We start from the raw sequence: 27,062 nt of genomic DNA, 5'->3' as shown, positions 1-27,062 counted from the left end.
ATTCTTTTCTCTTTTTCAATCTAAGATTAGCAAGCAATCCAGACAATTCTATCTGAAATGCAAGGTTACCAGCAGGCCACTGAATTTCAGATCGCACGGCACAGGAAGTATAAGAAAAGTTTCTTCTTTAAAGAGTAGATGGACAGAATGTGCTCTATAGTACTCTCTGGACGTCTAACCCAGTATGTGAGGGTAAGCCTGAGGTTTTGCAAAGAAAGAGCATTTGGACACAGTGTGTATTTAAGCTATGTCAACCTTTTGTATTTGCCCTCCCCTATCATCCATGTTACACAGTGGGGAGGTTCTGTACCCTCAAGGGAAGGCCCAAATTAAAATGGTTCGCATCTGGAAAGAATTCAAAGACAACTTTTATTTTTACTGATGTGTATTCAACAATGGTTTATATGTTATCAAGTTCTCCATTTTTGTACCTTATACTGCTGCCTAATTCTGTGTACCATTCACTACTCAATAAAAACATTTGTAATGAAAAGAAAAGAAAAGAAAAGAAAAGAAAAGAAAAGAAAAGAAAAGAAAAGAAAAGAAAAGAAAAGAAAAAGAAAGGGTAGAGACGGGCTACTACTATTCCATCAATTCAGATATAGTGAGACATGTGTAAAGAGGTCTACGCTCAGCTTAATGGAGTTCTAATCTGAAAAAAAGGACTTCATCTGAAATTCCAGATGGTATAATACTTGCTTAACTCTCCATCTATTTCATGGAGGACCCCAGACATCCATAGGGCCTGCCTTTTAAAAAGAATTTATGGGACCAGCAGTTTCACCTGGCCCTACTGTTATATGCCAGCTGGCCACCCACATCAGATTTCTGAAGCTGAATCCTGATTGTGAATCTTTCCAGCTCAGACATAACGTTTCTCTGACCAGGTGGCAGTTCGAGCCCCTCATTTTTTCATTTTTTTTAATCGTTTGAAACAGCCAGGATTTTAAGAATTTATTTTGGTGTTTCCGTTATGTTTCGCAAAAAGCTGATTTGAGCACAGAGAAAGCAGGCAACCAATGTTTTGCACAAAGAAACAAAGCCCATTTGTGAAAAGCTCTTAATCACACAGAATTTTCACAGTGCTATTTGGAAACCGAAAAAATCAGGTTTAAAAATGTGTGCTAGCGTTTTATTGGTTACAGTATAGTTATTGTTGTTGTTAGTTGTTGGCATCTTGGTGGGGTGGGGTGGCAGTACAGTGTACCTCGGGTTAAGAACTTAATTTGTTCCAGAGGTCCGTTCGGAACCTGAAACTGTTCTTAACCTGAAGCACCACTTTAGCTAATGGGGCCTCGCGCTGCCGGAGCCCAATTTCTGTTCTCATCCTGAAGCAAAGTTCTTAACCCGAGGTACTATTTCTGGGTTAGCAGAGTCTGTAACCTGAAGCATCTGTAACCTGAAGCATATTTAACCCGAGGTACCACTGTATTCATTTGACCTTCTCCTGTCCACGTGGCCATGGCTTACTGGGAGGTAGAAGGCAAGAGGGCAATGAGGTCGTTGCATGCAAATGCACTGGCAGGAAAGCTAGATTGGGTCTGCCAGTGGTTTGCACCGCACCAGCCTCACCGCTGCCTTCTCTCTTCCCCCAACATCTTGGTGAGCAGCAGCAATGAGGGCAGCAGAACGTCAGCAGAAAACCACTGCCCTATCACAATCATTATTTAATTTGTATGCCACCTTTCCATAGTAAAAACCATGCTCAAAGTAGCTTGCAAGGTGAAAAGATTTGCATAATTACAAACACAACAAAAGTAATAATAAACCATAAATAAAACACATCAAAAAGTGTGCAGCCAAATTGAACAATTTCCACATAAATCACAGTAAGATCTAAAAAATAAAGATACAAAACATTAATATCAATAATAGCAGCAACAGACACACCTAAACAATGCCCCAGCCCCATCAGCTGCTACTGGTGTTATCTCTTATGTTACCTGTCATATGTTATACAACAATAGTGAATTATATTAGTGGAATAATACCTTTACTGCCCTTTTTGGAGTTTCAGCCAAGATTGGAGGGAGTATACCTTTGTAGAAACCGAACAATCTATTGAAAGAAGAAAAAGGAAAGGTTATTCAGGTATGTACTGTATGAGCATTAGCCAAGTGGCAAACCTGTTTTCTTTTCAGAATAAAACAACTACGGTAATCTCAAAGGAGTCTTAATTATTCAGAACAGCCCTTATTGTCAACAGTGAAGGTCTGTTTTCATACTGATTGTGTAACTACTGCTGCAGTCCTTAAATTAAGTATCCTGAGATAACGCCACTGACTTCAAGAGGACAAAACTGAAATGACTTATTTGAGGAATATGGCTCAAATCTGAGTCTACACCTCTGAAAGAATAAGCAAAAAGTAAACACATATTCAGGGACATGGGTGGCGCTGTGGGTTAAACCACAGAGCCTAGGACTTGCCGATCAGAAGGTCGGCAGTTCGAATCCCCGCGACGGGGTGAGCTCCCGTGGCTCGGTCCCTGCTCCTGCCAACCTAGCAGTTCAAAAGCACGTCAAAGTGCAAGCAGATAAATAGGTACTGCTCCAGTGGGAAGGTAAACAGCGTTTCCATGTGCTGCTCTGGTTCGCCATGTGCTGCTCTGGTTCGCCATGCTGGCCACATGACCTGGAAGCTGTACGCCGGCTCCCTTGGCCAATAAAGCGAGATAAGCACCGCAACCCCAGAGTCGGTCACAACTGGACCTAATGGTCAGGGGTCCCTTTACCTTTACCTTTAAACACAAATTCAACACGCAGTGTATATCGATTAGGGCTGGAAGCTATACTATCCAATAATAATCCTACTCAGAGTAGACCCATCAAAATTAAGACATGGTGGTTTCAATAGGTCTACTCTAAGTAAAAATTAGTTGGATACTATCCAGTGGGACTTAGTATTTATTATAATTTATAATTATAGCCTACCCCGCCTCCAAGGAGCTCAAGGTGTCATATATGTAGGGTTGCCATACATCCAGAATTTCCCTGACATTGCTGGGATTTGGCCGTTAAAACCGGGTCCTGGCAGAAAGTGCTTAAATGCACGGGAAAATCCAGACACATGGCAACCCGTGTTGGAAGTGTAGCTTTTGGAGAATTTCCTTTAAAAAAAGCTCAACAAGTTAACAAGTTAACTTGTGTCCAGATTATCACTTTCTGAAACATGGCAACCCTATATATATATGGTTCTCCCCACCTAAATTTATCACCACAACAGATTAGATTAGGCTGAGGGTGGGGGGGTTGGGGCTCGAGTCACCCACTGAGCTTCAGGAATGATTGGGGAACTGAATTGTTGTCTTCTAGGTTCTAGTCCCACATTCAATCCATACTACTTTTTATGCAGAGAAAAACATCATTCATTACAGTGGTGCCCCGCAAGACGAATGCCTCGCAAGACGAAAAACTCGCTAGACGAAAGGGTTTTCCATTTTTCGAGGTGCTTTGCAAGATGAATTTTCCTATGGGCTTGCTTTGCAAGACGAAAACGTCTTGCGAGTTTGCTTCCTTTTTCTTAAAGCCGTTAATACCCGGGGAATCCGCGCTCCGCAAGACGAAAAAATCTCAAGACGAAGCAACTCGCGGAACGAATTAATTTCGTCTTGCGAGGCACCACTGTAATTGTTTACTATCCAGGTAGATAGACTTTCAATAGATAATCTTTAATGAATGGAAAGTGCTATTGCATACACACAGATACAACCATTTGGGAGAGGGGAATTAAAAGGCATATGTTTAGAAGGCTCCTTTAAAATTTAATTCAATTTGCAGGAACAGTTGCGGCTTAATTTCACAGTTAGATTTGTGTATATTTTCCCAATCATAGAATTGTAGACTTGGAAGGGACCCCGAGGGTCATCTAGTCCAACCCCCTGCAATGCAGGAATCTCAACTCAAGCACACATGGCACATGTCCATCCAGCCTCTGCTGAAAAACCTCCAAGGAAGGAGAGTTCACCACCTCATGAGGTAGACTGTTGCACTGTGGAACAGCTTTTTCTGTCAGAAAGTTCTTCCTGATGTCTAGTCAGAATCTCCTTTCGTGTAACTTGAATCCATTGCTTCAGGTCCTAGCCTCCAGAGCAGGAGAAAACAAGATTGCTCCATCCTTCATGTGACAGCCCTTTAGTTAGTTGAAGATTGCTATCATATCTCCTCTCAGTCTCCTCTTTCCCAGGCTAGTCAGGGCCTGGCTCCTGCACACACTCCTGACACATACCCAGCTCCTTCAAGCGTTCCTCGTGAGGCTTAGTTTCCAGACCTTTGATCATCTTGGTTGCCCTCCTCTGCACACGTTCCAGCTTGTCAACATCCTTCTTAAATTGTGGTGCCCAGAATTGAACACAGTATTCCTGGTGTGGCCTGACCAAGGCAGAATAGACCGGGGACTATTATGTCCCTTGATCTGGACACTATACTGTTATGTCAGTTCTATTCCAGCTTACGAAATAAAGAGCTACTTGGAGAAATCGCTGTGTCGTCTGCTATGTCAACCCACAACTTAACATATACATCTTTTGATGCCACCTAGAATAGCCTTTGCTTTTTTTTGCTGCTGCATCACACTGTTGACTTGTGGTCTACTAAGACCCCTAAACATATCCAGAACATATGAATGTGAGCTCTCCCCCCCCCCTTTAATTTGAGTACTCTTATACAATCCTCATGTGGGTCTTTGCCACCATTTTGTATCCGGCATGGCTAGAGGAATTACATGTAGCTTGAATAGATTTTGTTTAAAGGAAGGAGTGAAAGCAGATGGTAAGTGTAAGTGAGCTGGTAAAGGCACAACAGACCCAGCTCATCACCTGCCTTGCTGAAAATCAGATTTCTATTAAATTCTCTCCCTCAAACACCTTGCCTCCAGAAGGTCTGTATAACTTGTCATCAATGGATCGTAGCTTGTGTAAGACACACCGGATCTGTCTTGTCTGCACCTCAAACATCTATGAATTGACTTTGGCCCTGCATTACAAGGATTCAACTTGAAGTCTACTTGTGCCCCTCAAGAGACAGACCAAGTCAGTGCATGTGGAGAGAGGGAAAAGAAAATGTGCATTTGATCTAGGAACATAGGAAACTGCAAATAATGGAAAGCACATGAGCTGTGAGCAACGAAAACCAAAAACTGCCCAAGATATAACCAGGATATCCTGTGATGGGAGTTGTGTCCTTACAAATATTTCTGCAGAAGCAACCTTGCTGGGAGGTAAGCTGGGACAGCTGTTTCAAGCAGTAGATTTTAGGGCTTCAGAAGAGAAATCTTTATTCATACACATGAGCACGTGTCAGAAGACAACCACACAAAAACACTGTCTTTTTTTTTTTGCACCATCTATTTCATTTTATGTTTTTGTAGATAGTGATCATCTGTCAGTTTTTTCCTTGTCTTACGTCCAGGTTGCCACATTCTCTAAGCAGCTTCATGAATGTATCATGAAAACATACCAAGAAAATACACCAGCATTTTATTTATTTCTTTTTAATATGCATACCATATCTTCATTAAAAATATGTATATACACACACACACAATCAATCAATCAATCAATCAAGAAAAACCACATAAAAAAACCAAAATCGTAGATCACAGGTTATCAGATAACCGTCCCCTTAATAGTCAGTATAACTTTGGTGGCATAGAACAGTTTTAGCATTCTGTTCTGGAAGGGCATTCTATAAGACTGGGCCAATGACACTGAAGGCTCAGTTTTGTGCTGATAAGCCTTGCCAACCTGGGGGACAACCAATCAGTCCTAGAGATGATCTCAGAGATTTTAGTGATCATTTCTCCTCATATATCTCATATATACATCTGGGATTGTTATTTTCATGAATACCTACATTTTATGCAAACTTCTCCACGGTCTAAGCATTTTTGTATACTTTTTTGGGTTGGAGAACTGCCCCACAAAATTCAGGGATGTGTGAATTTCAAAGGATAGCTGTATTTCACTTTACATTCAGCAAAGTGCAAATTAGGTAGGTCAGTTCATATTAGAAGGGATCAGTTCAAATTAAACTGTGAACTGAATAAATATATCCTCCATCCACAGTTGTATTGGGCCCACAAAATATTACTGATCAAAGTTTCATCATCATCATCATCATCATCATCATCATCATCATTATTTATCAAAGTTTCATATTGAAGGTTTATGCTGAAATGTTGGTGCGCAGAGTTATAAATAGAATCTAAGAATGTGACAGAGGAAGAATTAAATTCACGTGATGGTGTTGTGTATTGATACAAGATTCATTTATGTTGGTCATTTTTGTTGGGCTTCTCTATTTCTGTTCTCTGGTGCAGCCAGTTGCACTTTCTCCTGTCCTAAGGGTCAGAGGACTCTCTGGAATGTGACCGTGCAAGAGACTGCAGTGAGGAGGGGAGATTCAGAAAAAACTGTGAAGCTTGTCTAAACTCTAGATCTAAACCATTACTTTATGGAAAGCCAGCTCAATACAGTCATACCTCGGGTTGAACACGTTTCAAGTTGAGCGCGTTCGAGTTGCGCTCCATGGCAACTCGGAAGTAACGGAGCGCGTTACTTTCGGGTTTCGCCACTTGCGCATGCACAGATGCTCAAAATTATGTCACGCACATGTGCAGCAGCGGCGAAAAACGACGTGCGCGTGTGCTGACGTGCCGTCGCTAGTTACGTTTGCTTCTAGATGCAGACGGGGCTCCAGAACAGATCCTGTTCGTATCTAGAGGTACCACTGTATTTACATTTCAACATGGTATTTTTTTTTAAAAAAAAAATTGTGTGTGTGTGTGTGTGTGTGTGTGTGTGTGTGTGTCAATTACCGGTACTTTCCCTCTAATTTGCTCTTCAAGTAACTCCCTAATTTATTTCCAAATCTGGTTCCCCCGCCTCCCCTTTCTTTTCTTCTTAACTTAGTGGGCTTGGGGTGTCATTAAAGTTAGCAGTATCTCTATAATAATAAAGTATTGTATGATATAATAATACATAATATATGCAGCTGCCTCACTCTGTCTAATGGTAGGGCCAGGCCATGTTGAATGCATACAAGTGTCCTGCAGTAGTTATTTTATGGCACCCGACTAAAGTGGGCATAAAGGAAGAAGCAAATGTAAAGACAAGCAGCAAGTGATTAGTTCTTGGCTCCAGCAGGGAGGAAAGACGTCTTTTCTGCCTGAAAGTAAAGAAAGAGACCATCTCTGCCTCTGACGGAAACACACTTCTGATAAATTTATACTTAATAAGAATATAGTGGCTACAGCGTTAGTAGCAATGACATTCAGGCAATCTCCCCCACAATTATCATAACATGGGGGTGTAAACATGAGGTGTGGCCTCCAATTTCAGCTCTTCCAGTGTGCCAGCACCACCAGTCCCACAGCTCCCATGGTGCGTTGGGGGCGGAACATCTGCAGTGAGTAGACTACTCTGCTTGTGTTGGGTCCCTGTGTGATTTAGACGCCTAGAAGTTGGGAGTTCTAAATTGTGCAAGGAACCTTTGTGGGTAAAAAGAAGGCCTCCCATTTTAGCAGTTATCCCTGCAACTAATGGAGGACAACAGAGATGGTGATGAGGGCAGCTACTGCACTCAAGATATGGATAGGTCTTAAGGTCCCATAACAAATTCTAGGATTCTCCCTTCTATATTCTCCTTCATTTTTGCTATTGTTCAAGGAAGAGGACAGCACCACCAGTGATACAGATAAGTGTTCCGAATTTCAGCATGAAAGAGAAGACACGAAAGTGTCACCACATCTCTAAACGTTTAACGAAATGGAAGTTGGGAGTTCTAAATTGTGCAAGGAACCTTTGTGGGTAAAAAGAAGGCCTCCCATTTTAGCAGTTATCCCTGCAACTAATGGAGGACAACAGAGATGGTGATGAGGGCAGCTACTGCACTCAAGATATGGATAGGTCTTAAGGTCCCATAACAAATTCTAGGATTCTCCCTTCTATATTCTCCTTCATTTTTGCTATTGTTCAAGGAAGAGGACAGCACCACCAGTGATACAGATAAGTGTTCCGAATTTCAGCATGAAAGAGAAGACACGAAAGTGTCACCACATCTCTAAACGTTTAACGAAATGGAAAGAGTTAACAGCTGCAGCTTTAACTGAAGCACAGTTAAAATGCATTATTTTGTTTCAGCATTAAGCATCTAAATGAACATCACCATTCAATTGTGTTCTGGGCAGCCACCCAAATTCGTCTTTGCAATAGTTGATTTTGAAACATTACAGTCAATCATATCTTCCCAATTTGTTCTTCTTTAAGGCTTTAGGCACCCTTCTGGTTTCCATTTCTTGTTTGGAAGCCTTGAGTCATCCATTTTGGCAACATGTCCAACCCAAATCAGTTATTTTCTCCAAATTATATTGAAATTGGGATCTTGCTTAGTTTGTTGTTTTCCCCCCCTGTCTCTCACATAATTTTCCCTTTAAGGATCAAATACAAAGCTGATTGAAGGCATGCATATAATATCCTCTTTCTTCAGTTGCTGTCAAATCCAAGCCTGTTACCCACATACTTCTGTAATTGAAACAATGACAGAAAGTACCTTTAGGGCCCTGTTCCCTTGCCCTGCATGAATCAGGGGTTCACTGGATTTAGATGAGTTGCAGAGTTCTGCCAGTGAAGATGCACAGAATGTTTGGTGTGAAATGTACAGTATTACTGATGTTAGAAATACTTTTTCTGTTTGGCAACACTGGAAGAGTGCTCTTAAAAATACACCACACAGTGCAAAGTGCGTATCTGAGTAAATCATAGGAATGCTTCCATGGATATTTGAATTGTGGCACCTTGATTTAAATTAATTTTCATAAGCTGACGCCAGGGTGCTTGGTGGGGGATGGAGGGGGGCTATTGTTTTTGTATGTTTATTACCGTGTTGCAAATAACTTCAAAAAATTATTCTCTCCCTCCCCTCTTTCTCTCCCTCCCCCTCTTTCTCTCTATGATTCCCATATAGTGCTGAAATAATAATTTATGATTCATTAAAGGGGGAAACAATCAACCTGGATGCAATTTTGATGATGGATCCAGGTTTACAATGGGTGGAGTTCTGCTCACGGAGATGCTCTGCTGGTGCAAGTGCAGCAGGGTTGTGACATTCACAAATTCTTCCTTTCCCCTGAAAGGTAATCTACAGGGTTGGGGGACTTTTGAGAACAGCAAGGGAGGGGGTCACAGGGGACTGTAAGGCAACAGGGAGTTGACAAAAAAAAATCTCCCTCCTCTGCTGCATCTATTACAGTGGTACCTTGGTTTTTGAACATCTCGGAAGTTGAACGTTTCGGTTTTCAAACACCGAAACCAGGAAGTAAATGCATCCATTTTCGAATATGCCTCAGAAGTTGAATGGCTTCTGCTAGGTGTTTCTCAATTAAATTTGCAGACTGCCCTTTGCACCTTGGTTTTCTAACGTTTTGGAAGTCGAACTGTCTTCCAGAACTAGATAAACCACACATTATTTACAAGTTAAAAAAAACAAACCAGATTGCTGTGGGTTCTTTTTAATACCATTCCACTCATTACTAGCTGTATGTAGGCCAAGTTGAAGTACATCTCAATTTGCAGATAGTCACTTAGGAAATTTATAAGCAAAGGGATTATAGTGAAAATGAATGTAATCCTTTCTTTTAAAGTATACAAAATACCTCTTCAGAAGTTAATCAAACACAGTTGAATGCATACCTAATGCTAAAAGGTTTGTGTATTGTGCATTGCTGTTTGGTATTCCAGCACTTTCAGCTATAATACTCTGCGTACTTGGCATTCAGCATCGTCAGGCATGGTGCTATTCTACATCAAACTAAGGAATATGTTTGATATCCATTCCATTCTGCACATACTCTCTATATTCTGTTCAAATTTACGAAATATTCATTGAATATTTGATGCCTGTTTCTGATGTCCTGTATTTCCTTTAAATATTTGACCATATCTGATTGCAGACGTGCAATAATAGTTATGTTATGCAATGGCACTAGTATTAAACAGTATCAGACCAATTGGCTTCAAGTAGGTACCTGTGCTGGTCTGCCATAGTCAAAATAAATTAAAACAATTCTTGAAAAAGATAGTTTAAAAGACTCTTCTTAAAAACCTAAAAACTCCCTTAAAAGAATCAAGTCTTCAAAAAAGTTGTATGATCTAATAAAGTCTTTAAAAGAATCCTTCCAAAAGAATTTAAAAATTATAATGTAGCACCTTAGAGACCAACTGAGTAGTTTTAGGTATAAGCTTTCATGTGCATGCACACTTCTTCAGATACACTGAAACAGAAGTCATCAGACCCTTCTATCTAATCAGGCCAATTGGCATTAGTATCAGACAGTATTTGTTGGCTGTCATAAAAGAATCTTCTTCTTCTTCTTTGGCGATCACTCGTAGTCGAGTAAGATTGTCTTCCATAAACACGGTTTTAACAATGAGTCCACCAGTGACTGTGAATTCTGGATCCACACGTCCTTCCACAGTGGGGACATTGGTTTCTGGGTGGGAGTTGATCATGGTGAGGGTTTGTCAAGAGTGCCTTCTTCTTACCAAGTTTCTCCCTTTCGTCCTGAGTTCGAGTGTCTTCAAAACCCATGACACCTTTGGTAAAGGCTGTTCTCCAACTGGAGCGCTCGCAGGCAATTGTTAGTATTTGACAGCATGTGATATCCAACAGCAAGTGAAATATAGGATTGTACTCAAAATGACACTAAGGTGAGCGTTGTGTCAGTGCAAGGTTTTCTCCTAGCACAATGGAATGTTCTCTCCCATCCCCCACCCACCCCATAAATCTCTTCTGGGGGTTCCCCAGCCTTGCCCAGCCTATTTGGCAATAGTGAGGGGCATGGACAGGGTGAGGAGAGGGAAGAAATACTGTTGCATTAGTACTAATCCTTGCATCAGTGCAATAATTTACCGTAATTGAATAGTGGCTTTCATATTGAATGTGAGTCAAATCAACAAAGAAATGCCAACCATTTTAAAGGTGAAATTTCACTTTTAAAATTCAAAAATGAATTCTGTATTCAAAAATTCACATTCAATATCAGATAGCGAAACAGGAAAATATGACAGCATGTCTACTGTGCTCCACTGAATGCAAAGAGAAGTTATACTCAGGAAAAGTATACACATTACATAATACTCATGCTATAATATGCCCATTAAAATAGTAACTTTATTACTTATTCCTTTCCTCCTTAGGGCTCAAGGCAGCATGCATGCTTCTTCCCCTCCCAATTTTATCCTAACCTCGCCTCTGTGAGGCATATTAGGCTGGGAGACAGTGACTGGCCCATAGTCACCTTGTGAGCTTCCTGGCTGCGTGGGGATTTGAACACAAGTCTCCCAGATCTTAATATAGCACACTAACCACTACATCACACTGGCTTTCTAAATTCCCAAAATAAAGACACTTAGGGCAGCCCAAGGAGAAGGACACATATACTGTGCAAAAGGAGATCAATCTAAGGCAGTGAGGATGTTACTGAAATATATTTTTAGACTACTTTGGAAGATTCCAGCTCAGAACTGGCTCAGGAACCACTGGGTTGGCCAACAAACGGATGAATAATCAGCATCAATCTAATTTATTTGGAATGACAGTCATGGCCATATTTACAACATATGGGTCAGATTAAGTAGTAGTTGCGCGCCATCATCATATGTGACTTTGTTATTTTTGCAGAGAAACGAGTCTCCCTTCCACAGTTATTAATCACCCCTCAATCTCTTGCTCAAAACCCTTGCTAATTTTTGGCTGCCTGTTCTGTTCACGACACACCTATAAATAGATTCAGCAAGAGAAGGAAAGATGAGAACACTGTCCTCTCTTCAAGCAACAGAAAGCGAAACTGGAAACAATTGCCTGGTGTGCTTTTTTTTTTAAAAAAGTGTACAAACTAAATTCAAATCTTATTCCCTCTGGCCTGCAGTACTCTATCTACATATTTTTTGTAGCCAAGTATGGTTTTTTGGGGTAAAGTCTAGAGGGAAGATGGGTCTTATGACCTCAGCTGTGTACTTTGCAGCAAATGCTGAGTATTCATTAGTGGTTCAGAAATCCACATCTTGTACTGAATTTCAGCTTATAGATTTTTTCTTACTTCCTCAGAAAATAAAATGGCAGTGGTTGTATTGTGTTGTAATAATACATCAAACAATGGAACTGAGCCCTGTCATCTTGGTTTACTTTTATTGTGAATGCTATGGGTCAACTTTAGGGGATGCAGGTGGCGCTGTGGGTTAAACCACAGAGCCTAGGGCTTGCTGATCAGAAGGTCGGCGGTTTGAATCCCCATGATGGGGTGAGCTCCCGTTGCTCGGTCCCAGCTCCTGCCAACCTAGCAGTTCGAATGCACATCAAAGTGCAAGTAGATAAATAGGTACCGCTCCGGTGGGAAGGTAAACAGCGTTTCTGTGCACTGCTCTGGTTTGCCAGAAGCGGCTTAGTCATGCTGGCCACATGAAGCTGTACGCCGGCTCCCTCAGCCAATAAAGCGAGATGAGCGCCGCAACCCCAGAGTCAGTCACGACTGGACCTAATGGTCAGGGGTCCTTTTACCTTTACCTTTATGGGTCAAATTCAACATATTAGGTATATCAGCAGGGTTGCCGGTCTCTGGTACATGTGTTTTTAAAATACAGACCTTATTGTCTGGGTTAGGAAGTAGACCCAGGATCTTGGAGGAATCTGGCAGATCTGGGGTGGGACCACTGTAAAATCTGGTAGATGAAGTGTGGTGTCAAGGTAAAATCAAGGAGTGTGAGCAGAGCTTGACAGAATCTGGAGCTTATTAGTTTTTCAGCCCTAGGCAACCCGTAGTACTGGTTATCTGACAGAACAATGATTAACTGGTTAGACCTGTAAATAGTAACTAGCTAGGAAATGTATTTATTGGTACAATGGTTTCCTATGTTCCTAGCTGATGAGCAGCCAAATATCTATGGTGGGTGTTAGTTTTGTACCATATGGTTCCCATCATCCCCGTTGTTCTCAAGAGTCTGCCACAGAGTCAGCATGGATGCAATGCTACCTGACTCATGGGTGAACTACATGTTACATGAAAATCATGCATCCAAGTCCTGAGATGGGTTGCCAATGCACTAAAATAACCAGGGTATGAAAAACTGAACAAAAATTAGATTTGAAATCAATAGGGTTGAGCCAAAAGATCTCAACATGTTGAAATAGGGGAGGGCACTAGCTAAGGAAAGACTGCTACAGAGCGCATTTTGTCCCATACAAAAATTGGAGGATATATTCATTATGGTGTTAATTTCCATTATGGTGTTAATTCCCACCTTTATAATTTCCACTGTCTGTGCCACACAAACACACAAACACCCCACTTGGCTTTTCCCTGCCTTTCTGTTTACAATAGAAAACAGTTATAGGCAAGCCAGAAGAAATTTCCCCAAAGCTTATAAACTAGAAAAATGTCTCATTATGACTCAGATTGTCAGAACTGGATGAACATTCAGCAGGCATTTTTAGCTGTCCAAACACTAGGGCAAAAATTATAGAAGGATTCTTTTCTGGCCTTTTGCTAACAGAGCTTTCCTTTGCATAACAGGTACATCAGGAAACAGTCACTGGTTAAATATTGCACCACACCTAGGTCTATTCACGCAGAAAAATGTGAGAAAATGCATTTGGAACTTTTGTTATGAGAGAGGATGACAGCAATTTGTTCTTTTCTCTGATGTCACCACAGACAAACCTTTGCAATTGTATGCTGAGTGTAATGACAACATGACACAGAATTAAGCTATTTAATATCATCACAAAAGAACGGATTAGGAAGGAATCAGTTTCATTGCAGATTGATAGCCTTCGCTGGAAAGAAGTATTTTATTTTATTTTCGCATCAGCATATCTACATACAGTCACTGTGGAGACTTAATTAGTAGAGTACTATTTCCCACCTTACTTTTAAATAAAAAGCCCCAAAGGCAGTAAAGATGACTGTATATATTACTTTATCATTCTGGCTACCTTAATTCAATACACACAGCAATGGAGTTTGCAAACACTTCTGCATTTCCACTCATTGGTGACTGCATTTTAGATTACTTAAAAGTACCAAATTTGCACTTAAAAAAAATAACCTCAATGTCTAAATAAGCTCACTTGTAGGCAAATATAACTGCAGGTGCAAGATGCTGTCTGAGTTGATTTGCACTTCCAAATATACAGGCAGAAAGCATTTACATGTCCCAATTTCCCTTGCTTACAAGGCCACATTGCTTAGAGCTGCTTTTATCTGAATTTTCATTTCTATGGACATATGCTCAAACTCATGTCATATGGACTAGTTACTAACTAAAATATTCACGACAGCCCCCACCCAACACTTCATGCACAGCTTCTGAGTGAAGCAGGAAGTTCAAGGACTTTTTCAACATTATGGTTTTGCTTCATGGAGAGTATTTATATGTCGAGAAAATCACGGAAAGTGCCTAGCTTGTCATAATCCACGTAACAATATGTGCATAGAAGCTACATATTCTGCATAATGATGTAGATAATTAATAATGAGGAGGAGGAGGAGGAGTTTGGATTTGATATCCCACTTTATCACTACCCGAAGGAGTCTCAAAGCAGCTAACATTCTCCTTTCCCTTCCACCCCCACAACAAACACTCTGTGAGGTGAGCGAGGCTGAGAGACGTCAGAGAAGTGTGACTGGCCCAAGGTCACCCAGCAGCTGCATGTGGAAGAGCGGAGACGCGAACCCGGTTCCCCAGATTATGAATCTACCTCTCTTAACCACTACAGCACAATCATATGACAGTTGTTACCTGTGGAAAGGGGGATGAATGCACACTATCTCCATCCCATCAGGTCCTATACATTCATCATGGATGTTTATCAGTCACAAACTATTATTATTATTATTATTAGTAATAATTTATACTCTGCCTTCCCTCAGCTGACATATAAAAATGAGAACCACTATAAACATAGAAAAAACAATAATTAGGAAGCAATTAAATATTGGTAGAAGTAAAACTATATACATATATAAAATTTATTAGAACCATGCAAATAACTATAATAAAACAGCGTGGCGCCAGCCCTTTCATTAAAAGCACTCACTTCCCAAAAGCATTTGGAACAAATAGCTTTTGCTATTATCCAGCAGGGCTCTTCTTATGTTAAGCATTTTAATATACTATTAGTTATGGTGGTTTTTCTCTCTCCAAATGTCCTGACGGGGCCACATGCCATTCTTGCCTCCTTTTGAGGTAGGTAAGAAAGAGAGGGAGAGGGAGAGAATCACTGCGGCAGCTAGACTGGGAGTGGCTGCCGAGACCATATAACACCAGTCCTGAAAGACCTACATTGGCTCTCAGTATGTTTCCGAGCACAGTTCAAAGTGTTGGTGCTGACCTTTAAAGCCCTAAACAGCCTCGGTCCAGTATACCTGAAGGAGCGTCTCCACCCCCATCATACAGCCCAGACACTGAGGTCCAGCGCCGAGAGCCTTCTGGTGATTCCCTCACTGTGAGAAGCGAAGTTACAGGGAACCAGGCAGAGGGCCTTCTTGGTAGTGGCACCCTCCCTGTGGAATGCCCTCCCATCAGATGTCAATGAAATAAATAGCTATATGACATTTAGAAGACATCTGAAGGCAGCCCTGTTTAGGGAAGTTTTTAATGACTGGTGTTTTAATGTATTTTTAACCTTCTGTTAGAAGCTGCCCAGAGTGGCTGGGGAAACACAGCTAGATGGGTAGGGTAGAAATAATAAATTATTATTATTATTATTATTATTATTACTACTACTATTTCCTCATGATCAGCCAAGGAGCTTCATAGTTGATCAGGAATTTGAAGATCAGTTCCCCAGATCCAAATCCAGTTGTTGTTTGACTCCAAATCCTATCACTTCCAGATAGCATGGCTAACGGGAGTTGTGTAATCCAACAACATCTGGAGAGCCACAGTTTCCCCACCCTACTCCAGCCAGTGCCTTATCATTTATTTTTACCACTAAAGATTTTTGTTGTGAACTTTCCCAGTCCTTTCCATCAAAAGCCAACCCATCCTGTAATGCAGTGTTTCCCAGCCTTTGGTCTCCAGCTCTTTTTGGACTACAATTCCCATCATCCCTGACCTTTGGTCTTGCTAGCTAGGGATGATGGGAGTTGTAGTCCAAAAACAGCTGGAGACCAAAGGTTGGGAAACACTGCTGTAATGCATAGAGGTCCCTTCTGCTGTTTTTTTAATCAGGACTTGTCTGTCTAGATTAGCGGTGACACACACACTACGTAATGTCACAGTCCTTGTAGATTTTATTTTTCAAACACCTTACAATGTGTTCTTTGAACAGCCAACCTGCCTCAGCAAGTTTCATTCCCTTTTTGAAATGTTTTCTTTATCTGTCTTCTTTTGATCAGTCAAAACGTTCCAGCCCTAGCAAAGAAGAGCTGCCATCTTGGCATGCAAGGAAATAATGTCAATTAATCTTAGCTGTGCAGCACCATAGTTATTGTTGTTATCATTCCATATTTCTTCAAAACAGGCCAAATGTCTCCAAAGGCCTTTAGGCTCCTGTCCAAACTTACAATGCAGATGATATAATAAACTAAAATCAACTCACTGTAATTGACTTTTCATTTTGAGCTAGACTAGGGTAGATTAGCATCAGGCTCATGTAATGCACAGTGATTCCACAAGCTGGTTTACAACCATCTGGCTTCATCAGAAGACCCGTCACAAAGCCAACATAAATAGCAGCTCATTGGGCATGACTAAATGATTATCTGCTTTTATACAGAAGACATGCAGAGATACAACACAAACATGATCCTCTGCAGCCAGTATGAGGAGAGATTTTGTAAAAAATAAAAAATAGAAAATGCCTCTCCATATGTCTGCCAAGAAAATAGACACTTGAGACAAAATTTTCTTCCAGGCCATAAAAGTTTGATTTGCATTCTTGTCCTTGCCTAACAGCTCATGGGAAGGAGTTACTCTATGTCTTCATCCAGGGCCATCCCAATACATTTTGCTGCCTGAGGCAAAAGACAATATTCTGTCTCCTCCACCCCCATTCCATGTACAGAAGCTTACTCAACTGGCTGTCAAATTTTACTTCAGTGCTGACAATGGGATAAACATCCTCCTTTGCACTTGGGGACAGCAGTCTCATTCAGCAGATGCATGACAAGCCTATGGTAACATAGCTCTGAGGAGAATACATACATACATACATACATACATACATACATACATACATACTAAGCCTATGGTAACATAGATCTGAGGAGAATACATACATACATACATACATAATCTCTGAGGAGAATACATACATACATACATACATACATACATACATACATAATTTTATTAGTATGCCGCCTTTCTATAGTTCAAACCATGCTCAAGGTGGTTTAGAACATGGAAAAAAAATTACAACAGAAAAATCATAAACAATAAATAAAATATCAAAAAATACATAACCAAATGGAACTATTTCCACATAAATTGTAAGATCTAAAATAAAAACAAATCATATTATTATTATTTATTAATAATATTAATAATAGCAGCAACTGAACCCCCCAAAAATAGTCCTTAAACAATACCCCAGCTCAATATAATGTCGAGGGTACTCAGGATAATGGCTGAGATGAAGCCACTGTTGTTCCACCACCCAGAACCAGCAACCTGAGGCAATTATCTCATTCTGCCTAATGGTAGGGCCGGTGCTCACTTCCTCTGGTTTTTTTTAATCCTCAGAACAATTCTAGAATATTGGTGCAGAATATTAGGTGCAGAAGAACAGATCAAGGCTGATCACCAGACCTTAAAGCAGAGCTTCTATGAAGCATGGTTTCCTTTCAAACAAAGGCTTGCTATAGTCTGAACCTGGGTTTTTCATTGAAGTTAAGAGTTGCTTGGATTCCCTCAGTGTGTTTTTTGTCATGGTTTAGAAATACTTTCATTTTGAGCTTATCTCATATATGTACTAATATGAGCATATTCATATAATGAAAAGAGTAATGATTTCTTTAAAGGACTAAATCATCATAAGTGAAAGGAAGCTATTTTTGCTGCTCATGGGCTTCAGTCACCAAATACTGCAACTATACAGCTAGGGTTTGGGCTTGTCCTGATACAATAAACAACAACATGGTTTGTATATATCAGAGATGGGGGTCTGCAGCGCTCCAGATGTTGACTCCAACTCTCATGAGCTCCCATCAGCCTGGTCTTTGGGTTGGATAATGGGAATTGGAGTCTAGCAATAGTTGGGAGAACACAGGTGGCCTACCCTGGTTTATAGTCTGTATTTCCATAAAAAATAATGCTCAAAGTAGCTATTAAAGTAAATAAATTGGAAACACAAGAACTACCAACGATAGAAGAATGGCTGATGAAGATGATGGAGTTTATGGAGCTGGCTGATCTCACCGGGAGAATCCGCGACCATAAAGAAGAGGAACATCAAGAAGACTGGAAGAAATTTAAAGACTATTTGAATAAATATTGTAATATTAAAGATATGTAACCACTTGAAAGAAACAATTAGGCCTAGGATTAAAATGGAATTAAATTTATAAATAAGAAAATGTACGATAAGGAAAGCTATGTAATATGATTAGGACTGTGATATGGTCTTTTGAAATACTGATATTGGAAACTGCTACATATAATTACTAAGAAATTTGGATGCAAGAGATTCGAGGAAGTCAAATACTATGTTTATGAAGATGGATGGTACTTAATTTTAATTAATTAAGTGGTGATATGCTGTATGTATCTTTGGAGATCCCCTGCCAATCAGTGTAGATGGACTAATGGTCTGGCAAAGTATAAGGCAGCTTCCTATGTCCCTATGCCCACCTTAAATTGGCCACTGATCATTTGCAATATCTTTGTATACAACTTCTCCCCCCCCCCCCACCTTCAAGCTTATATAAACTGGGCCCCTTCCTCTTTTCTGTCAGTCACCCTACACAAGCAGCAGCAGAAACAAATTAGCCTCCAAGAAATGCATGCTGGAAAGAGGCTATAGGAAACTAAACTTACGTGAAGGATTTAATTATCTAGCAACGTTTGATTAACACACATTTTTTAAAGAACTAATTTAGCCTCCAGGTAGATGATCTTTATTCTATTATACTGTTTAATGAAATGGCATTACATTACAGCAAATCAGACACCTAAGTTCTGCCTAGAATCCCTGAGCAATGTCGATTTTCAGTATTTCATTCATTCATTCAATTATATTTTTTATCCTTCCTTTCTTCTGAGGACCTCAGGGCAGTGCACCTGGTCTCTCCTACCCCGCCCCATTTTACCCTCATTATAACCTCATAAAGGTAGGTTATATAATAACTGGCCCAAGATTACCCAGTGAGCAGTGTCACTGACAGGGATTTGATTCTGAGTCTGGCGCTGTGGGTTAAACCACAGAGCCTAGGACTTGCTGATCAGAAGGTCGGCGGTTTGAACCCCCACGACGGGGTGAGCTCCCGTTGCTCGGTCCCTGCTCCTGCCAACCTAGCAGTTCGAAAGCATGTTAGAGTGCAAGTAGATAAATAGGTATCGCTCTGGCGGAAAGGTAAACGGTGTTTCCGTGCGCTGCTCTGGTTCGCCAGAAGCAGCTTAGTCATGCTGGCCACATGACCCAATAAAGCGGCCAATAAAGTGAGATGAGTGCCAAAATCCCAGAGTTGGTCACAACTGGACCTAATGGTCGGGGGTCCCTTTACCTTTACCTACGTAGCCCAGCACTCTGTCCTCTCCCTATTCTCTTGCACTAACATCATTGACCTTGACTGAGATGTCAGACCTGATTGCCTGGAGAAGGAAGATCAAACCTAATGCTCATCTAACTTAGAACTCCTTCACACACCTCAGGACCAGCTCAGACAAAACAGGACAGGGCTGTAAGTTAGAAAGTGACTCTAACCAAGAGAGGCTCCATGCTATACTAAAAGTCAGTGGTTCCTTTGAAATAAAAGAATTGTGATCTTCCAGATATTGCTGGACTCCAGACAGCCTCAGCCAGCATGGTCAATGGTCAGGGATGAACACCTGGAAGGCCACAAGTTCTCAGTCCTGCTTTTAAGTTCAAACTTGGCAGCAGAGGTGAAAATATCTGCATTCAGATTATTGTGCTAGTTTTCCTGTTTAGAATGCTAGCGCTTCTGTGTGTTTACACTGCATTACCCGTTGTGTTATGGAAATGTGTCACACTAAATTTCATTCACACCAGTGGATATGGTGTGACACATCAATGAATATGTTCCCACCTTTTACACACATGCATGCATCTGTTGGCCATGATTCATCTATGAAAACGGCAGAAAAGAATTGTATGCTGGAACATCACCCCGAGTTTCATCACATGGTATGTTCCATGAAAACCAGATGAAAATTACAGCACAAACTCCACCGCCCCATGATTTTCCAGCTTAAGAGGGTTGCAAACAGATTTCTCCTGGAATCAGTTAACATGAAAATGAGTATTAAACTTATCCTAGATTCTGCTAGATTTCCAGAACTGGTTTTAATGTTGTGTGAAAGATCACATAAAATGCAGAAATTATCAAGTAAGGATATGTCAGGAAAATGGAATGAACTGTTGTCTGAAAACAGCCACAAACAGACACCTATATCAGGGCTTTCAGAAAATCAGGGCATAGTCCCATATGGTAGGTAGCTAGAGCAATTTGTGAAGATAACTGGGTGATTCACATTTTGTTAATTTCCCCCTTTTATTGGAGCTGCTGGGCATGTTAGTGCATTGCTACTTCCTTTCCAATTCTGAAGGAAAACCAAGGGCAGGATCCTATGATAACGTAATAGGAATTCTTATGTTACCCTCTGGAAACTAGCCAAACTGAACCTCAGAAAGCAAAGGTTTTTAAACTAAATGTATTTTAGTAATGTCATTTCATGTTGTGGGAGCATTAGTTTCAGATCAGTGACATGCAGAATTCTGGTATTAACCACACCAAAGTATAAACTGCCAAAGTAACTGGCATAAAAATATATCTATTTTCATCCTCAATTGACTTTAGGAAGATAGATTCTTTTGAAAAGGTAGTTGACATTAGGGCTCCATTAAATGTTTGAGAGTGGATATTTTCATTACACAAAACAGGGTTTGAGGCGATCCAAAACGTTCACATAAACCCTCCCAAAAGCATCCCATTTTTTGGTAATAACACAGTGCTCTTACTCCTGTCTCTGGGGTCTCACATCAGGAATATCATAGCCAATAAGGTGCATTCAGATGCAAGGATCATCGCATTAGTTTTCCTGGTTACAATGCCAGTACTTCTGTCAAAGTTTCTAATATTCCTTTCAAAGTACATTATTACCTGTTGCATTATGGAACTGTGGCTTTTTGATCAAGAGACCACCCTGTCACACTAAATTTCATTCACACCAGTGGGCATGGTGTGACATGACAGCAGACATCATTGGGCCTTTACGTGCATGCATGCTTCTATTCCCCCATGATTTACTCATGAAAATGGCAGGAAATAACTCTCCAGGGTTCTCTCCCAGCTCTACCTGGAGATACCAGAGACTGAACCTGGAGCAAAGCCCTAGAGCCGGCCCACCCATGAGGCAAGGCGAGGTGACTGCCTTAGGCGGCAGAATCCTCAGCATATCTTGCCTCCGTGGAATGCATTGGCCAGGGCCGCTGCTGCAGAGACAGTGATGGCTGCAGCCTGATCTGCCACCTCCTTGGCAGCCACCCCCTTCGGCCTCTACAGTGGTCTCTTGGTGAATAGGACGCAGTGCTGGTTTCCTCCCACCCCTACAGAGGAAACGGCAGGGGCTGCCACTTGGGGTCTCATGGCCTCTGCACCCGCGCCCAGCATGATTCAGAGCAGGCCCCTCCCCCCACCATAATGGCCTTTGATTTGACCACCCTCCCTTGCTCCCAATGTAGATCTTTACCCCCCCCCCGCCCATGGTTTCTGATGTAGAACTCCAGTCACTCCTCCTTCCCTCTTGAGGAGTTGCCATTTTGTCATTTGCCTCAAGGGCCAAAAAGTCTTGGGCCAACCCTGGCTCTCCCACCGAGCTATGGACTTGCTTCCCTTCAGCCTGTGTTGGATGTGGCCTTCCTCCTGAGTACTCTTCTCTGCTGCCAGTATTTGGCAGCAGTCTGAGGGCAGCACTCATGCACAATACTCAGTCCCTCTAGTTTTTTTGTTTCAGTGTGTTTGTGTGTGTTTTCGTAGCACCACAATGCCATTCTCCTACATACCTTTGCTCCTGCTACCCTAGGAATTAGGAAAACTATACTGGCCTCCACACACACACACACACACACACACACACCGCACACACATACACATTTTCCTCACCCATGAGCAGGATGCCCACTTAACTAATGGAGGAAGAAGTGATGTACAAGAACCCCTATGCTATGAGAGAAGTAACCGATATGTCAACATTCCACAGTGATAAACAGGTGAGGATATGGGTTTTCAAGAACAATCTCTTGTCAGTTAATCTGATAGACCATCTGGGCTTAACCCTAATTTCACTGATATTTAAACCTCCATTCCTCTATATAACTGATTGCTAAATATCATTCCCATTAACTCAAGAACTTAGGAGGTATATTTTATTTTATTTAAAATGACTCTCACATCATGCATTCCCCCTTCCCATTTTGGATGATAGCCAAATGATGGATTTCACTCCCCCCCCCCCTTCCCAATGTTACTGATGAATTCAAAGTAAAGCGCACTCCATAGTTACCGGAACAAAGATCGCTAACTTTGAATGGCTTGAGATAGGTAAACACAGCTGGGGTTGTGACTCAATTAGTAGTAATGCAACCTGCTGCCACACAAGAATCTCTGGTTCAGGTATGACCTCAAGTTTCTCACCACTCCAGGTGCTGGGAGTCTGCAGGGTTTGTTTTTAATGGAAATAATGATCCTAGACCAGGAGGATAAGAGTAAGGACTCTCTTATTCCTGGACATTAAAAATGAGACTACAGAGCCATAAATGACTTGATCCTTAATCCTAAGTATGCTTCCTTGGAAATAAGTTCCCTAAGATCAGTGGAATTTGTTTCCAGGTAAATATGGTTAGGATCAAGCTGTAACTTTACTGCTTTTTCTAATGACAAATTGTATGAGATGTCTTTCCTTAAGTAGATGTCAAAAACTTAATAGCAAACAGCACATACATAAACAGACTCTTAGCTCTTATACCATGAACATGTCCTTAGCTTTCCACAAGGTTAGGAAATGTGGAGAAACCCAAAGTAAATAATGATTCAGTCAATCCCAAATGGGACAAAAACACAGCAAAGAGTGAACACCAGAAAAACGGGCTAGGTGTGTGGCAGTCAAAATATAAGACTGGGCAGGACAAACATACTCACATCATTAAGAGAGGATTGCTTTTAAGCAGAATGAAACATGAAGAAATACACCAGATCTGTGGCAGCCTTCCCTTTCCCATGGAGAGCATTGTGCTCCTTCACTATCAGTGCTCTCCATTTACTCTTGCAGAACAAAAACACCCCTGAGGAAGGGGAAAAGATTTTTATTAAAATGGTATAGAACTCCGGCAAAAATGGTGTATATAGTGAAAGGGTTTAGTCCCAAATGCTGGCATTGTGGTCAGGAAAAAGGATTATATTCACACATGTGGTGGGAATGTAATCTGGTTAAGGAATATTGGCAAAAGATTATAAAGGTAATTTCTGGATTATTCCAAATAAACATAGAAGTTAATAGGGATTTGTTATTTTCGGGAATACTGGGAAATAACAAAGTAAAAAGTAATAAGCAAGAGCTGTACAAGATTATGATTCTAGCTGGTATGGCAGTTATTGCTTTGGGATGGAAATAAAAGGCCAAATGGAATAAGGAAAAATGGAATGATTATGTTTTTTAATACGTACAATCAGAAATATCTGCACAGATAGTGGCAGGGGATAGATGGGAAAACAAATGCCAAAGAATCACAAATAAATGGGCTTTTTACAGGGACTGGATAGAAAGAGGGGAAGCCAACCCTAACATACAAGCTCTGTTTAACCTGGAGGTAGGCTGTATGAATTGTGTATTGTTTTGTAATTATTTGTTGGGTCTCTGGACAGTAATAAAGATTGATGATGACATACAAGCTCGAATGAACAGACTGTGTACATGGATAAAGATATGAAGAAGGAAGGCCTGACCGGGGGGGGGGGGCTGGAGTGGGGAGGGAGGGGGGGGAGGTAAACTGGATGGTATTTTGAATGCATTTTTTATGTAAGCCTTTTTTCAGAAACCATATATATTAATGCTATGTAGGTATGCATTGTAGTATGAATGAATTGTGTTTTGTATTCTTTGTTTATAGAATATATATAATAATGTTATGTTACTAAGCAAATTTAATAAAACAGTTAAAAAAAAGGAAGGGGGAAAGCATCCTCCTCTATGCACACCCACTTGTGATCCCACAAACACCTGTAAGCCATCTGGGAGAAGAAATGGCATTATCTGGGCCTGTAGCCAGTGGTGACGGCTCTGCAACATCAACTGCAGCAGTGAACACTTTCATATGAAGAGACAGCTTGGGCAAAAGTGGGCATCTCATTTGATTGATAATAGTTGGAAGTCAAGGACCTTGGCTCTGACTCCTCAACAACCAGACAGTCTAGATTTACAGAAAATGCCTATTGGCTTATGTAGCATGTCTCCAGCAGACCACTAGGACAAGGGAACATAACTACGGCGGGTTCTGCAGCTGCATTCCTATCTATTCTACTTTACCTTTTAACTAGGATTGCCATACGGACGTTGCTGGGATTTGGCTGTCGTAAACAGTGTCTGGGTAGAAATTTCTGAAATCTGGACAGATGGCAACCAATGTGGGAAGTGTAGACTCAAAAACTTTTGTCTATCTGTTTGTCTGTCTGTCTATCTTGCAAAAAAAGCTCAAAAACTTTGTGTCCATATTTTCACTTTTTGAAATATGGCAACTTCTTTCTTTCTTTCTTTCTTTCTTTCTTTCTTTCTTTCTTTCTTTCTTTCTTTCCATTAAAGATTTCTGAGTTTACAAAAATATTTGCATTGTCTCTTTCTTCAAGTTGTGTTTTCGACAGATCAGTTTCATTTGTTGTGAGGCATTAGTGTTGCATACAGTGTTAGAGGGGGAATGGTGAGTGGGGTGGGGTGGGGTGGGGTGTTAGTGCTTCTGTTCTTCTACTTAGTGTATGTGTGGGGTTTTGTGTCAGCATCACTTGTGTGGCTTCTCTTACTTTTCGCTTGTTGCATTTCCTTGGTGGTGAGAGAGGTTAGGGGTGGCCTAGGGTGTGGCTGGTTGTATTAACTCCTTTCTGTACTGATGTAATTTCATAGCTCTCAGGCAGGAAATGCAAGTCCCTTGTCTCCTCCAATCAGGGGCACAGCAAGGTGGGTGCAGTGGGTGTGGTCGGCCCCGGGTACTACATCCGAGGGGGGTGACAAATTGCTGTGCAGCAGTCAATGTATGTGAGAGACGCTGTGGGCTTGGTGTGCACAGGCTTACTACTGTCAAAACGGTCTGCCCGCTGGCTCCCCCTCAGCCTCCTCGTCGCAAGGCATGCGATCTCCGCCAAAGAAGCTCAACAACTTTGCCCCCCCCATATGAAATAAAGCCAAACCATTTTCGCAGGCAAAAATAAAATAACAAATTTCAATGGGGGGTGGGGGACAAGATATTTTTCGTACTGAGTGGAGGAATGGCAGATGAAGATGATGGATTTTTTGGAGTTAGCCGACCTGACCGGAAGAGTCCGTGACCAGAAGGAGGAGGAGTACCAAGAGGAATGGAAAAAAATTTAAGGATTATTTAGTTAAATATGTTAAGATAATTTAAATAGAACTACTTGTGAGTAACAGATTGGCCTAGGATTTAAATATGTGAAATTGTATAATACTATGGATAGAAGTCAAAATGAAAAGAAAGAAAGATGTTAATTAAACAATTAAATTTTATATGAAAATAGTATTGGAAAACTGCTACAAGGAGTTACATGGAAACTCAGCTAGGGGGATTTGAGGAAGTCACCCAACAATGGTAACCAAAGTGGGACTATAACAGTTAGGATAAATGTTTGTTTGTTTGTGTTTGTTTGTTTTTTGATATTGTAATGTTTTTCTTGTTTGTTGTTATGTTTGTTATAAATTTGGAAGATCAATAAAAAAACTGGGAGAAAAGAGAGAATTTTTTTGTACCGGGTACCACCTGACCTTGTTTTGCCACTGCCTCCAATCCTAACCTGAATTGTTTGTGGGGAGGTTACATTATGTTGCATCAAGTGTTATCCTCTACTTTCTAGTGCATTTCTCTGTCACTTTCCTTACTGGAAAAAGTCCAGTCTTTAAGGGAAGTGGTGTCATTCTGCAAGACCTTTAAATCAACTTTAATTACGCAACCTATAGTGACGGACTGGAATTGCCCTGCATCTCTGACTGAGCACTGAGTCACTAGTGCTATGAACAGTTTGAAACAGCACCAGCTAAACAGATTAAATGAACAAACCCTCCTCCTTTTCTTGTTCTACAGAAAGAGATTTGTTTCTTTGTGATGCATATCTAGTAATGGTACAATGTTATTGTACAAATAGGCAGGAGTGGCTTTTTCAAAAACGTAGAGTTTATTCAGTTCAGCATTTTTAGCCCCAGTTTTCTGCTAAAATGTTTAAACAGCATGCAAACATTTCTAACAATAAAAGTAATCATATTAAAAAACATCATCAAAACAATAAAACATAGATCAGGCTAGCAGGATTCAGAATCCCCTTTAGAAAACAATACCTACAAATGCTTGCTAAAAAGAAAAAGAAAAAAAGTTTTGGCTGCCTCTAACCTGTATAGGACAAGGCTAGAGACTTTTTAAAAATCTTCCACATGTGTGTAGAAAAAGAGACCTCCACTTATTGGTAAAGCACATGCTTTGCAGAGACCCCAGGTTCATTTTCCATAATTTCTGGTTTAAAAAACTAGGGAGCAGGTGATGGGAAGGACCTTTGCCTGCGATGCTGAAGAGCTGCTGGCAGCTGGAATACATGATTCTGGGACAGATGTTCTAA

The 27,062-nt window shown here is 40.9% G+C and overlaps 1 protein-coding gene across 6 annotated transcripts in view; it reads right to left on the bottom strand.

Annotated features, from left to right (window-relative positions):
- SLC25A21 (solute carrier family 25 member 21) overlaps positions 1-27,062 on the bottom strand; it is a 291,014-nt gene that overhangs the window by 21,471 nt on the left and 242,481 nt on the right. For all 6 annotated transcript variants that reach the window (XM_081865521.1, XM_081865525.1, XM_081865522.1 and 3 more), the window contains one exon: positions 1,992-2,058. In XM_081865521.1, coding sequence (XP_081721647.1) covers positions 1,992-2,058 — 67 coding nt within the window. The remainder of the gene's footprint in view (positions 1-1,991; positions 2,059-27,062) is intronic.

Source organism: Podarcis erhardii (genome assembly GCF_964252035.2).
Source record: "Podarcis erhardii genome assembly, chromosome: 1".
Taxonomy (NCBI): domain Eukaryota; kingdom Metazoa; phylum Chordata; class Lepidosauria; order Squamata; family Lacertidae; genus Podarcis; species Podarcis erhardii.
This window is presented reverse-complemented; position numbering and strand designations above follow the sequence as displayed.